This window comes from Chaetura pelagica, unplaced genomic scaffold (assembly GCF_000747805.2).
Source record: "Chaetura pelagica isolate M959 unplaced genomic scaffold, ChaPel_1.0 scaffold336, whole genome shotgun sequence".
Lineage (NCBI taxonomy): Eukaryota > Metazoa > Chordata > Aves > Apodiformes > Apodidae > Chaetura > Chaetura pelagica.
This window is the reverse complement of record NW_009953652.1, coordinates 2,217,294-2,231,641: the sequence shown is the minus strand read 5'-3', so window position 1 is coordinate 2,231,641 and position 14,348 is coordinate 2,217,294. Positions and strand designations below refer to the sequence as shown.

The 14,348-nt window shown below is 38.4% G+C and overlaps 1 protein-coding gene across 1 annotated transcript in view; it reads right to left on the bottom strand.

Moving 5' to 3' along the window:
* MACROD2 (MACRO domain containing 2) overlaps window positions 1-14,348 on the bottom strand; it is an 895,210-nt gene that overhangs the window by 36,616 nt on the left and 844,246 nt on the right. Inside the window, exons 12-15 of the mRNA XM_010000182.1 lie at window positions 12,804-12,872; window positions 3,128-3,205; window positions 2,442-2,516; window positions 1,723-1,821 (exon numbers count right to left, since the gene is read on the bottom strand). Coding sequence (XP_009998484.1) covers window positions 1,723-1,821; window positions 2,442-2,516; window positions 3,128-3,205; window positions 12,804-12,872 — 321 coding nt within the window. The remainder of the gene's footprint in view (window positions 1-1,722; window positions 1,822-2,441; window positions 2,517-3,127; window positions 3,206-12,803; window positions 12,873-14,348) is intronic.

Here is a 14,348-nt window from a genome sequence, read left to right as displayed (position 1 = left end):
TGGATTAGACAAATCTTGCACAGGAGCAATACCTGAGCCTGCAGGTAGGAACACATTCCAAAATATTTGGAAAGAATTTTTACTTAGTACTTCAACCTTTTAAATCAGGGGTAGGAAAAAGACAAGTGCCAAGAACAACCCTTTTCTGACATTACCTCCATTTCCTAAATGTTGCCTATTTTAATAGTGGGTAGAACAGATGGTGAAATATAATCTCCACTGAGAACGAAATGACAGTGACTAGCTGTAGGGGACACTAAAGTATTAAAGAGAAGGAAATACACAAATAATGAAAGTACATTTTGTCCAGCTTGCTTTGAATGAGGCATAAAATAAAACGTAAATAATTTCTATTAGAAGGAAACCTAATGTAATGACTTTGGTATCTGCAAATAGACTGAGCTTGTATTGTATAACCTGGATTTGCACCTGAGGTAGGACAATACTACTTACCTGGATTTCACGTAAGGATTATATTAATACCATTTTCACTATCAGTAACAAATCACAAACCCAATACTATCAATATGACTGATAATAAAGAGATGTGGTTAGTATTAACTTGGATAGGCAGTAACAAAAAAAAAGGAGAGGAAATGTTGTTTAGCTGTATATGAACAAAGAGTTTCTATTAACCCGGGTTTGCAGTGAAGAAAAGCGTCAATATTACTAATATAGGTTTGCAATTAAGTTGGTGTCGATGTGGCTAGAAAAGGAGTTCATAATTAGGATAAAACAGTTAGTATTGACCTGAATTTTCAGTAAAAAACATATCTGTGTTTTAACTTGGAACTGTGAAATTCATCCCTCTGCTCTACAAATGACCATGGAATTATTAACTTGCAGTTACTTTACATTTACCCAATATGTTCTATTTTATATGACCATTTGCCTGTTACAAATGGTGAGCTGAATGTAGGGTTTCCAAAAGTGTCCAACAGTTAAAAGTATACATTTCTTTGCAAAAGCATTACTAAAGATTTTAAAACTTTACTCCCAGAAAAACTTACTGCTTCAGGAAGACTGTGCTCCTCCTCCAAATAATGGTTTCTTTATTAGAATTACTAGTTTTGATTAATTACTAATAAAATCTCTGTGACCTCATAAATAATTATCATACCCATTTATTGTAAATACTCTTGATGCTTCTAGCCAATGTGATCAAAAAGGGACTTAAATGGACATAAATTGGTTGTTCAATCAGCCTTATGCAATGTAATAGAGAAAACCAACAATGAGGAGTGTTTCTTTTAAAGTCACTTTAGAACCTGAGTATATGCTTTTTTTTGCACTTATTTTCCTATGCAATTCCAAGTCCAATATATCAAAGCAATATTCAAGGACAGACAAAAAAGGATTTTTCATACCAATGTAACTGTAGCATTAAGATTACTGAGACATTGCTCTGTATAAATGAGCCCTCAGACTGGTGCACAGAAAGGCAAAGACGTAATTTAATTTCAGTAAGCTTAAAAACACTGATTCACACCTATTTCCCCTCTTTAAAGCTCGATTATTTGCAAACCCACTTACCCTTTACCAGTGTGAGTGCAGATGTGTGTATCCAGGTTGAAATACAAACCTATTTTGTTACCTGTGCACAGGAAAGTGGTCTGGACTCTTTTTTAGGAGTGGGAGAATGCCCTGCTTCCTTTCAATAGAAAAGGAGAATATGAGCCCAGCAGCATTCTCTGTTTTAGTTTATTATATAAGTAGCCTCACCTCCTTCTTTTTCTTCATTTCCTCCTCCTTCTTTTTCCTCTGCACCATGAATCAAAGGTATCTTAACTTCTGTTGTGTCTTCTTGGTTTGACAAGGGCTCTGAATAAATTTGATAAAAAGGAGATGAACAGTAAGGCTTTTCAGAATGGACATAAAAGGATTAGCACACACTAGGGAGATTATAATTAAAAACACTGGCAGAGGAAAAGGATCCTTTTCCCTAAGGGTACAGATACAAAAGCTGTCTCAGGAAAATCCAAAGGGCTTTAGCTGAGGGCAAGGCCTTGATCCTCCAAGATGCTGAGCTTTCTGGGATTTAGCACAAAACCCCCACGTGCCTGACTCCAAGCATGGGTCTTCACTGAGACTCATCACAAGCCCAGAGACACACATATTCCAGAGTGTTTTGCTGGGCTGGCATTCCCTGCCCCAAACGTACAAGGCTTAAGTACTTGTCATCAGGAATAAGAAATGCAATATTAACTTATTTCTCTAGCAGTCATAGTAATTAAAAATTCAGCTATTATCACCAAGAATCCACAGATAGTCCTCTGCTATGGGTTGAATTTACAGTTACCATAAGAAGATCTGGCTCTACAGACTTAGCTTAGTAGTTTTGGAAAAAGAAAGGAAACTTAATCACTATTGATAATATCCAAGCAATAACTAGTGTTTTTGCCTGTCAATTTTGCTATTTGATTTCAAAGCATGTGTAGTACCTTCTACTTCCATGCAGGAGCTTTGGGAATCTGCCCCAGTTTTCACCTCCTCTTCTGCAGAAAGACCCTGCTGTCCTGTTAACATGACAAATTGGAAATGTCATTAGCACAATGGCTGCATGCAGGCAACAACAAATTCATCAGAACAGAACACAAACCTAACATATAGCATGGTCCTTTTCAGCCAAATACTGCTTTCTTTATATTAAATTAACAACGTTGGAATTATTTTACATATGAAAACGTCACTTAACAAACTCTAAGCATTAAGTATGTTAAATGGCTGGTGAAAACTGACCCTGAAATTATTTTTTTTTTCTTCTTTTGTATCTCAGCTCGACACACTGATCCTCATAGGAGCTGTTGCAAAGCGCTAGCACTTGACAGTTGATTTAGCAGAAGAAACAGAATCACCCCACAGGCATTTAGAACAACAAATGATAATAACAACGCTCTGCACCCAGGATCAATATGGTTAAATCCACATATTTGGAGACATGTTTTTTCTAGCAGTGCCTGAGAGGACTGCTTCACAACTGGATGGCACACAACTTCTACTAGCCGACAGCATTTTCTTAAGGCAGCAGAGGTCAGGCTGAAAACCACTGGATGCTGAAACTGGAAGAACTGAGGTTCCCAACCGGTTCATTATTTCTGTCTTAAAGAGTTTTGATACAAAACTTTACCTTCGGCTTGATCTTGTTCATATCCCACAGGATGCACTGGGTCACTCTCCTGTGTGCCTTTGGAGTCTTTCAGGGAGTCTGAGAAAACAGCAAACAAACAAAATCCTGCAGCAGTTTTCATGCTGGAAGAGTCTGGTGGCTATTTCAGACACAGGTAGCCCTTAGGTGCTACCTTCGTATCTGGCATGATACGTTGACAGATTTTCTATCTGTTTAACTACAGACTTATATACTATAAAAGTATACTTGTGGGTTTCAATTATTCAAATTGATTTCAAAAACTGTGCACTTACTGAGCAGCTTTTTGCCTGCAGTACAAACCTTAAATCAGAAGCTGGCAAGAAAGGATGTGTAAGAATAATCAGCAGCATTTATTTCTAATGAATGGAGTGGCACAAAGCTCTGAGAAACAGCACAAACCACCTACTTTATAAATAAAGTGATTTCTTATTTGTTTAGAACAACACTAGCACTTTCCATGGTTGATCTTCCACAAGCTTGACAAACACTTAGTCCTGTAAACCCTAGTGCAGATCCTAGCCTCATTTAAAGTGAAGGCAGAACTCCCAAGGTCACTAACATGGCCAAGACTGCTTTTCCTGTTGGGAAAAAACAGCCAAATGAACTGCCCAAAGACATACCCTGAATCAGTGGCACAGGAAGTTTAAACTAGACAAGTGCGAGTCCAATCACTGTGCTATATGCAGTCATCATAAACACACCACATTACTTTGTTGTGTTGAACGACATTTTCTGACAACAGCCACTCCTTAGTTTTTGCATGGGGGTGCATGAGAAATGCATCATTTCACTGCAGTCAGGAAATCACAACCGCACAGCCACCCATTTCAGCTCTGCTCATCTGCATAACACACAGCTTTCACTGGATAAAGAGCTCTCCTTGATTCTTGTTAAAAACCACTACTGATCTAGCTGGGCATTTCTGCAGACTGTAGAGTAAGTACACTTGAAATCGTAACAGTGAAAGACAATCACGATTTGTGTTCCAGAGTGAAACACTTTCTAAAATGCTGCTAGATGGAATACTTAAGTAACAGTGCATGATAGTAAATTACACTATGATAGTCTTTTTACTTCTGTCTCTTTCTACAGTACAGCAGAGCAAATCTTACAATATACCCAAGGATGCCCCTGTAAAACTCTGCTCCTGAAACTTGCCAAGAATAATCTCTGATGGGTAAGTGAGAAAGCTGGGTTGTTAACATCTGATCCAAATTTAATAATCTGTAGAAAAGGTATGCACTGGAAGTGTGTGGCTTTAATTAACTGCAAATAATCCCCCAAGGCAAATATTTAATTACCTGCACAGCTTCTTACTTCTTTTGTGGCGTGACAATAAATTTAGAAATCCAAGTTTGAAAGCAGAATATCTCACTGATGTACTCTGTTAAAATTTGCCCTTGCTGAACTTTTTGTCACCCTGCCGTGGACTTAAAACTCTACTCACTACTATCAACCGGACCACTGTGTTGGCCTCTCATACTAGGATGCCACATTGTGCTGTGAGTTACAAGGGATTACCCTATCAGTCCAAATCAGAGCTGAATTAGAATTTCATAAAATTCCAAGTTTAATCAAAAAGCAAGTTGAAGGACCTCTTGGTATAAATGGGAATAGCACTAAAAATCTGTGGGGAATTTTTCAAGCAAACTTTAAACCCGTTGAATTAAATTCTGGCTTTGCTTAAGTTTTTGATAAAGCTTTCAGGATACCAAACAAGCCAAGATTTCCACCACCTGTAGCCCCATACTCTAAATTATTATCTTTTTCTGTATGATTTAGTTGCATGTTTGTAAAAGCAACTGTACCAACCAAGCTGGAATCAGAAGTCCTCTGCCTTAAGCATCGTGCAGGCAGGGGCTGAACACAGCCCTTCAAACAGCCAAAAGTGATGATAAAGTGTGATATTACCTGGTCTGGGTGGGAGAGATGCACTGGCTGTGTTCCATCAGACCCTTAGAGCTATCTTACCCTACCGCACAGCACTTCATACGCCCAGACCTGTGCCTTTAATCTCAGTCCAGAGGTGCCACCTTCTCTCCCACAATGAGGAATTACTCCAATTTCATGCAAAAATCAATCCCCAGCATCAGAAGAGCAATTACGTGCTTTGGTCAATAAAAACAAATGGAGCCTAAGGAGCCTCGTGCTTGGCTGATCTATGTGCCCCATCACAGAATCACAGAATTTTCATGGCTAGGAAAGACCTTGAAGATCACTGAGTCCAACCATTCACCCAGGGGGAAAAAAAACCCAACAAAGAAAAAAACCCACAAAAGCACAACCACACACCCCACAAAACAAACCAGACAACCCACAAAAAAACACACCATGCCCTCTAGAGCATGCCCTGAAGTGCCGTATCTACACACTTCTTGAATACCTCCAGGGATGGTGACTCCATCACCTTCCTGGGCAGCCTATTCCAGTGCCTGACCACTCCTTCAGTAAAGACATTCTTCCTAATATCTAAATTACAGAACATTGTGTAGCTTATGGTAAACTACAGTTACACACACTATGGGGTGCTGTTGCTACTCCCCCTCTTTGGCACATCTGGCACTCTGACCCCACAGCTGTGCTTAGCATCAGCATTGGCCACCTCACCTGGAGACCACCTATGCCATTTGGCACATCTCCTCACACTCCCATAGCTGGCTCTGCACAGTTTATCCTTACGGGATTGTAATTGTGTGTTAAAATTTCATTGTGATCATAAGCAGTTTTCTAATTGTTCCAGGGTTTGAGAAAACAATTTAATTGCACAGAATTCCAAATTATCCCAGGCAGTACACAATGCTAATTGTGCTCAAGTGTTGTTTGTTTGAGGTTTTTTTGTAAAACACGTTTCTGAAAAAAGTGGAACCTGGGCAGGAGTTACTGCCTAGCTGCAAGAGTCCACCACTCCTATTTCAGCAGTAGAAATCAGTCTTTGCATTAGGCTGCAGATTCTGAGTTTCAAAATCTCTGAGGTCAAGACCATGTCAAAGATTTCTTCTTTTCAAATGCAAATATTAGATCAAATATTCCAGCCCAAAGGTCCAAAGATAGGTTAATTTTAAGATTAACAAGAATAAAATAAAGAAAAGGAATAAAATCAGACTTATTAAGAAAATCTGAACCAAACAAGAGTAAAAGTGTAAGACCAATCGGTCAAAAAAAGCTGTTTCCAAATAGGCTGCAATGCACAAGTGCCACCTCCAATTCACTTTGAAAGCAGTGGTGGGATTCCCACTGATGATTTACTACTTTCTGCATGCAAGTTTTCAGTAGGGTAGTGGTATTCCACAGGTTCAGCTGGCCTCTGTGCTCACTTAACCCTTCAGTGCCTTATGCATCTGGGCATAAGTCAGTATCAGAGTTCTAAATCATTCCAGCATCTGCAAAAGCTCTGGCAATCCCTAAAGCCTGCATTCAACTCTAATTGGCTAGGGAACTAACTCCTGACTTTTTAAATAGCATAAAACAGTGTTAATCTTCTCCTAACACAGCAACTTATCTGTTAGGTCACACTGCAGAATCCAAGTCAGGATACTATTTCACAGCACAGCATGTTTAATTTTTTGAAAACACATGCTGGGGACAATTTATCTTGGATAATCAGATTGGGACTGTAAGGGTTAACATTCCTCCAGGCAGGACTGAATATAGTATTTCTGATACTACACTGGAGCACAGTTCCTAATGTCACCATTCATCACTCATGAATGAACCAAACATGACATTTAATGACATAAATGAACCCAAGATAGGCCACTTTTATCTACTGTACATGAAGCATCGAAGTGCTCATTGAAGTCCGAGCATCCCATAGCTCCTTCAAACCTGCTTTTAATTGGTGGCTGCAGTGACAGTGTCCATGTCAGGGGCACTGGGCTCTGCACCCCTCAATTGTATTGCAACAAATGTCTCACAGGGCTGTATACTGGAATGCACCTGGAAATCAACCCCAGCCTTTAGCAACACATGAGGAAAATATTTGGACTTCAAGTAAGCTGACCACAATACTCCCCAAGTATATTCACTGTTCCAATATATCAACTGTATTTTAAATTCAGCTCCAAGAAAACCACATAGCTTTCAATAAACTATCAATCCCACCCTTCCTGCCAATAATCAGACACTATTTTCTCTAAATACTGCATAAATCCCCATGTTTTTCCAAGCCATTCATATTATTTTTTTTTAGCAAATGCTAAGGAAGAGAAGAAATGGTAAGATCTGCATGTTAAGTGGTTTTAATGATCTTTTAAAATTCACTTCCCCAGCTACTCTGTATGGCTTATTTACTGAGTCATTTCTAATGTGCAACACACCTGGGTCCTGCACACAGCCTAGATAAATCACGATGTTTTAGGGAGCTGGAAGAAGATTAAAGAGGGAAAAAGCTGGTCATTATGAAAGAAACAGGTTCAGTGCGTTTTATTTTTTAAGCATGATACTGTGAAAAATGACTGGAATATTTCCAGAGTGGAAGAAATCAAGCAGGCGTCTAAAATTACAGGTAATGGTGTGCACGGAGGCTGCCACATGATTAGGGTATTCTTTTGCCTCATAAACCGAGGAAAATGTGCTAAAATGAAGTACTATAAAATGGTGATTTATGAGAAGTTAGGGAGAGATTCTTGAGCTTTGACTTTAAAATGTTATTTTTATATCCACCAAGATTTCATTTTAATCTATCTATATGACAGATTAGATTTATTGGAGCCCAAGTTTATATGGCTTGGTAAAACAGACCTTTTTAGGTGCAACAACCTGTAGAGATATTTTTGCAAGTGTTTGGGTAATAGACCAGGCAGTTCATCTCTGCAGGTGGGGTCCTTAGAGTGGTGCTCCCTCTCACTCATGCTTGGAGGTGACAGAAGGGCATCTCCTCTAACCTCAACTACAGAGAACTTTCAGGTGCAGCTGGTACCATAACTGTGGGCATCCTGCTGCTGCCATCAGGGGCAGGGCCTGTTGTACAGGGCTCTGGGTAAGGAAAAAAATGAGAAAAAACCTGGCCACCTTGGTTAGACCCTTCTCAGGAGATGACGTCACACAGCTGAAGGCAAGGGTTGGGGGGGAGAGATGGAAGGAGTAGGTGCTCTCATCAGAATGATGGGAGCACAGCTGGATGGCTCCAGGTCAGTTAACACTTAAAAATAAGTACGATCTAAATAAACCAGCTAAGTAGATTAGTGTCAGCTGTTGTGGCTGCCTGTATTGGTGAAGGATAGAGAGAAATATGGGCTGCACCCTGTCTGGATGCACAATGCTATAGGTAGGCCAAATTAAAGGAAAAGACAATAAGCCTCATGGTGTGCAGCTCACAGCGAACATTATGGAGGGTGTCAGGGGAACAGGCACTTGGCTGGATGGTGATGGTTACATACCTGGTTTGAAAAAAACTCAAATCACACCACTTAGCTTGTGTTAGCCAATTTGCTTTCATATAAATCCTTCTAACCAAGGGAGAGAAAAATGTTATCACTGCAGCTGGCATGCAGAGCCACAGCTCCGGTTGGGGGTGTTGAATCTCTTCCATTAAAAAGGTTCTCTTTCAGTTACCTATAATTGAAATTTTTCAGGCTGAAATTTTCCAGGTCTAATCATAGCCCAAGGGTGAAGTAAAAACATTTCATTGGTAGCTGCTGAGCACTCAGCACTTCTGAAAATCAGGTCATTCATTTAGATGTCTTAATATATACTTAAGAGCTGATTTTAAACACCTCTTTTTGAACATATTGGCCTTTCAGTCAATCTTTTTCACCCACTTATCAATGTCTAATTTACGTCGATTTGCACAGCTCCCCTGCATTTGAAATGCTCTTTCAGTTTACCCCTTCTCAATCATTTATGTCCTTAAGACACCAAGGTTTTTCCATGGGGAAAACTACACCTGGCCAAACAGGAATTTTATATCCATTATGTTTTACAGGCAGGATACTCAAAGGCTTCTGGGTTGCACAAAGTGAGTTTTCAGGGCTAGCCCCGAGACAAGGGATATACCTAATTCTGTTTCTGACAACATAAACCCTCCAGCTGACTCCATTTCAGAGCATGTAGAAAAATAGTGACTTGCTTTAAATGGCGCTCCCATAGGAGCTCAGACTTTGGTTAACACCTGGAAATAATTAATTGCTACTTTATTTTTAAAATTAATTAGCATATGATTTAATTTAGTTGACCTTCAAATGAAAATTCAGTTCTTATTAAGTGGTAATGAATTAAAATCAGTGTATTGTGCACAGAAACTTTGCCATGATTACTGAATGGGGAGTTCATTCTTCACCTACACTAAATCCGGTTGCTTATTTAATTCTTCTGCCAGAAAGCCCTTGAATTAAGTCAGGTTAAATAGTAATTTGTAGGACAGGTAATGCCGATGAAGATGGAGAATACTCTCTCTCTCTCTCACACACACACACAGCTTTAAAAAAAAAAATCACAGGTTCAAAACAAACCACAGCTATATACAATGGTCCATTTAAAATGTGTTTGTAGTCCCAGCGTAATCTTGTATGGACAGGCATACTAGGCTGAGTGCAGCCTGTCTGATACATGTTTTATCAGCTGCATAAACATTAATGACTTTAATCACTTTGTTCTGCCCTTACACTTCATAAAGAGAAGCATCTCTAACTTGAAATATGCTGTATATAAAGGATATACTTCCACATGCACAGTAATGAAGCGCTACAAAGGTGCTGCCTAGAGATGTCAGCTCTTCCCCCAAGAGCTAATAGTTATGCATGCAAGTTTTCAAGGGTAAAATTGCCACATTTCTTTATGGTAATTCCAGACAGTGGAAACAGAAACTTGGCACAGGCTGGAATAAGAGGATACCTCCACTGCATAATATCAAACACCTTTATTTTATTGGAATATGACTGTTCTGGTTTCAGTTTTTTTGTTTTGTTTTGCTTTTTCCTAAGGACAGACAGAGCACTCCAAAAATTCAGTCTGCTCACAGGCCACACACAAAGAGGGTCTATGTGAGCTGTTTTCCTTGGACGATGTCTCTGCTATTGTGAATAACAGGAGATATACTTACTCATTAATATGAGTTTTGTAATCTCACAGTAGGTTTTAATTTGGAGTCACTCAAACCATGATTCCTACACTGCTCCACACACTTATCACAAAAGTTCCCCCTTTTCTCAAAAAAACCCACCTGATAAAGACGACTCAGGTAAGACAAAAATGCTACAATTTCACAGTAGCAGAGATGCATGTGATCCATTTCAAACAACATCACATTTTAGAGCAACAAATAACTATTTAAATGTGTTTGCCATATTCTAATCCCACAAATAGGAGAAAACAAGCAGAAAAACTACTAGTCAACTCAAACTGGAGACAGAACACTTGTTTTGGTGCACTCACCAGACCTGATCTTTGAAAGACTTCCATAGTAGGCTTGGAAACCTCCTATTCCAAGTGGTATAAACTATGCATTATGGAAATATGTAGCCTAGATTGTTTGCCACAAATCTTCTTTTGCAGTAATTAGGTGGAAGGACTGGAAAAACATAATTTCTTTAAATGCTGTTCATCCAGTTCATTTAGTTGAAGATAAATTACAGAAATTAGTATGTTCTAGAACCTGGCAAGGTTTAGCTGTGTTAACTCAGTGGGCAAACAATTTGAAGGCTGAAATTTATTTTTGAGAGCAGCAGGTGTTTTCAGAAATGCCAGGATTTTGTAAAAGTGCCATTTCTCAAGCAGTAGCAAGTTTTTGGTAACACTAGTATTAATTCTAAAACAACTCAAAATCTAAAACTAAAAAATTTAAAATCTTCTATTGGAATTAAAACTATGGATTGAAAGTATGGGCTGGTGAATGTGGCCACCTCATAATTCAAAATTCTTGGTTATATTAAAAAAACTAGCAAGTAAATCCCTACATGTTCTTTTCCCCACCATTTCTTTCTTCTTCTTGTATGACTATATACAAAATAGATGGAGGAGAATCTGTCTTGCTTCCTTTTCCCTACCAGATGCTTTCCATCTTACTTCTGAGGAGTGGCAGGACATCAAAGAGAAACTGCCCCTTGTATTTCTCAGGGCACTATCTCTTCTGTCAACCTCTCAAGAGAAGAGAGGAAAATGCTATACTCTTAGTATATTACAGGGAAAGTGAGACCTAGAGCACCTATAGATTTCCTGAGAAAACTAATAAAATGGGTGAAAAAACTGGAGCGGTTACACATTGAGAAGGTCACTGAAAAGCTTATCAGAAGATGTACTCCAAGCAATACCAAAAAGTTGGGACCTTCAGTAAGACTGCAGGCAGTAAAAAAAAAATAAATCCAAACCCAATGCTTCACTGTGACCCTCACATTACAAAACAGAAAAAAACCAAACACATCTGATGGGACATCTTAGACATACAGAATACATAAACAGGCCAAATGTCAGCAAAAGAGAGAAATGAATGACATGAAATCACCAACTATGCTGGGGCTGAATCCATCACTATTTTTGCCTTCCACTACCCTTGCAATGACTTTATGAAGATACCAAAAGCAAAAGCCAGTGCTTCCACAAGGGTCTGTGGTTGGTTGTTTTTTTTCTTCTCTGCAGAATCAATCAATCAGTTAAGAGAGCACTTAAATCAACCTGCCAAAGGCTTTGAACTCATAATCAGGTAGGTATGCTGGCTCTCTAGCATGTGTCTTTGGAACAAAAGGGCAAGATCTCACACCCCGTCACACTTATCTAGAAAAATGAGAAGAGAGTCAAGCAGCAATGCTGAATTAAACATTAAATCTTTTAAAATAAATAAGTTAATGGATGTTAATAATTATGTTATCTCAGTAAAATGCATTAAAATTTTCTATTAGTCTTTCTTGAAGGCTGCACTGATGGACTGTATTTATTATAGATAGCATAACTCCTGTTTTCAATTACCAGTAGCGAACATTTTATAAATCACCCAGGCTGTTTCCTGATGTACCCCCACAAAAATGCCCATAAGTGTAGACCAGCACAAGCAATTAATAGCATGATATCACAAGAGCATCAAAAGCAATATGTCTGTGCACTGGTTCCTATCTGTAAACCAACAACTCCACAGGAAGAATCTCAGCTTGAAACATTTAAATTGGATAATCTCTCTTTTTTGTTTCCTAAACTCCCTGTCATTTGGCCCTGTGACACTTTTAAATATTTATCACAAACTAAATGATCTGAATGCCTAGCACAGTCTGCAGAAGATAAACATTACTTTCTCCCTCTCAGTTATGACTTCATCTCCTCCTGTCTCCTCTTGATGTGTTTATAGCTATTGTGTTTTTCTTTTTCCCCATCAGAAGAGCACTGAATAGGGAGTTAATATTGCTAAGATAAATGTGCACACTTAACTTTATGCCTGTGAGCCATCCCAGTGAGCCCAAGCTTTGGGCTTATTTCTGATATGTCATGTATGATATTTTAGGTATTACCTCTATAACAAGGGGACTTGGAATTCATGGCATCTGTCCTACCAGCATAACAGCTGGTGCCAAGTACTTCATTACAAAGACTTTTGTAAATGAAAATCCAAGCATTGACCTATTTCTATATTGTTTAACTGGGATTTTTGGCAATTTCCAGACAAAGGAAAAGCAGGCCTTATGAAATGTCCTCTTGGGATTGGATATTTTGAAATGTAATTTACAATCTGTACCTTTATCCTCACTCAGCTCTCTTTCTTCTGATGATGATAGGCTGGCTACAGCTGAAGGTTTTGTCTCATCTATGAGAACCAAGGAAATGAAAGAGATGTTATTCATTAGATAGCAAAGTGATGAACTTTACTGAAAAAAAGCATTACACCATATTGAAGCAAGATGTTAGATCTGAATTTGATTTTTTGGGCTTCCACCCATTCACATTGCCTTCACCAGCCATTACTGGTCTGATTGTCTTTCCTAAGCCAGGGATAAACTTACATTACAATACTGCCAGATCAAGTCTATATTTCAATTCCTCATCATATAGAGAGAGCAGCAGCTATTGGTTTCATGGGTAGGCTAGTGTTGCTATTTGCTTTGAGATTCCTTTTTTCATTTAATCTATCTATTTTGAGAAAAAAACAATTAAGCTATTCTTAACTTTAATCATGTCCATAAATCCTATTGGAATAAAAATGATTGCATGCAAATGCTTTCCTGAATTAGAAGCTTTCACGAATCAGGCCTGAAATACAGCAAGACCCTGAAAATCTACAGCCTGGAGTTTTTTAGTGGTTGAGCATGTGAATAACTAGTGTAGTTAATAGATAAAACCAGTGCCTGAGTTTAATAGATTTTTTAAAACTTTCACTGTTACTTTCTCTTTGTACTTTTTATAATTTAAAAACCTTTATAAGCCTTTGTTTTCATTTCTACCTTTTAATTACTTTCTAAAGAACTCATCTCTGATGACAGGTTTTTTTTCCTAATATAGACATTGAGTATTTTTAACAACTTGAAATAAGATCTCTAAACCACCTGCCATTTTGTGTTTCCACCAGTTAACTGTGAAGTTCCCTCCTGACTGGAGGCTGGATTAAAAAAACCCACACAGTAACAGCTGAAAAATTTCATGCCAGTCTTTGTACATTACAAGTGGCTTTTTCATCTATTGTGTAGTAAGAATATATACAACTTTATGTAATAGATGGGGTATGAATATCCAGTTTCTATTTTTTTCTCCTATCTTTTCTTTCACAATATAGAAAGTACACACTCTGTGATTTGTCACACTCGGATGAAAGTTTTACCTTTTGGTTTAGAAAATACAAATAAGAACTTCAATATTTTAATAGGATTGCTCCTTCCCATGATCATTCCTAGTGCTTTGAAACATTTTAGGCACACAGTTGCACATCTTAGAAAATCAGGTCATTTCCTACTGCCAAGAAAGGGAAAAGAAGCAGCAATCCTGAAAGTTGCCAATGATGTTTTGTCTCCACAAAGAGCAGAGTGGAAGTCAGCAGCAACTCATTAGCAGAACATAACTAAAGTAATTGTACACCTCAGTGTTCTTATCACTATGTGAACCAGCAAGGATAAACGTTAAGCCAAATCATTTTTTCCTGTAACACTGTATGCCTGTGGCTGAGGAGGTGATTCATGGACTATGTGTAGGCACAACACTATCTTTAGGCATGTACCTAAAACGCATTCCTAAAGTATGGTATGTTCTGGATCTGGGACCTGAAATGTCTGGATCTTTTCTTTGACGCTCT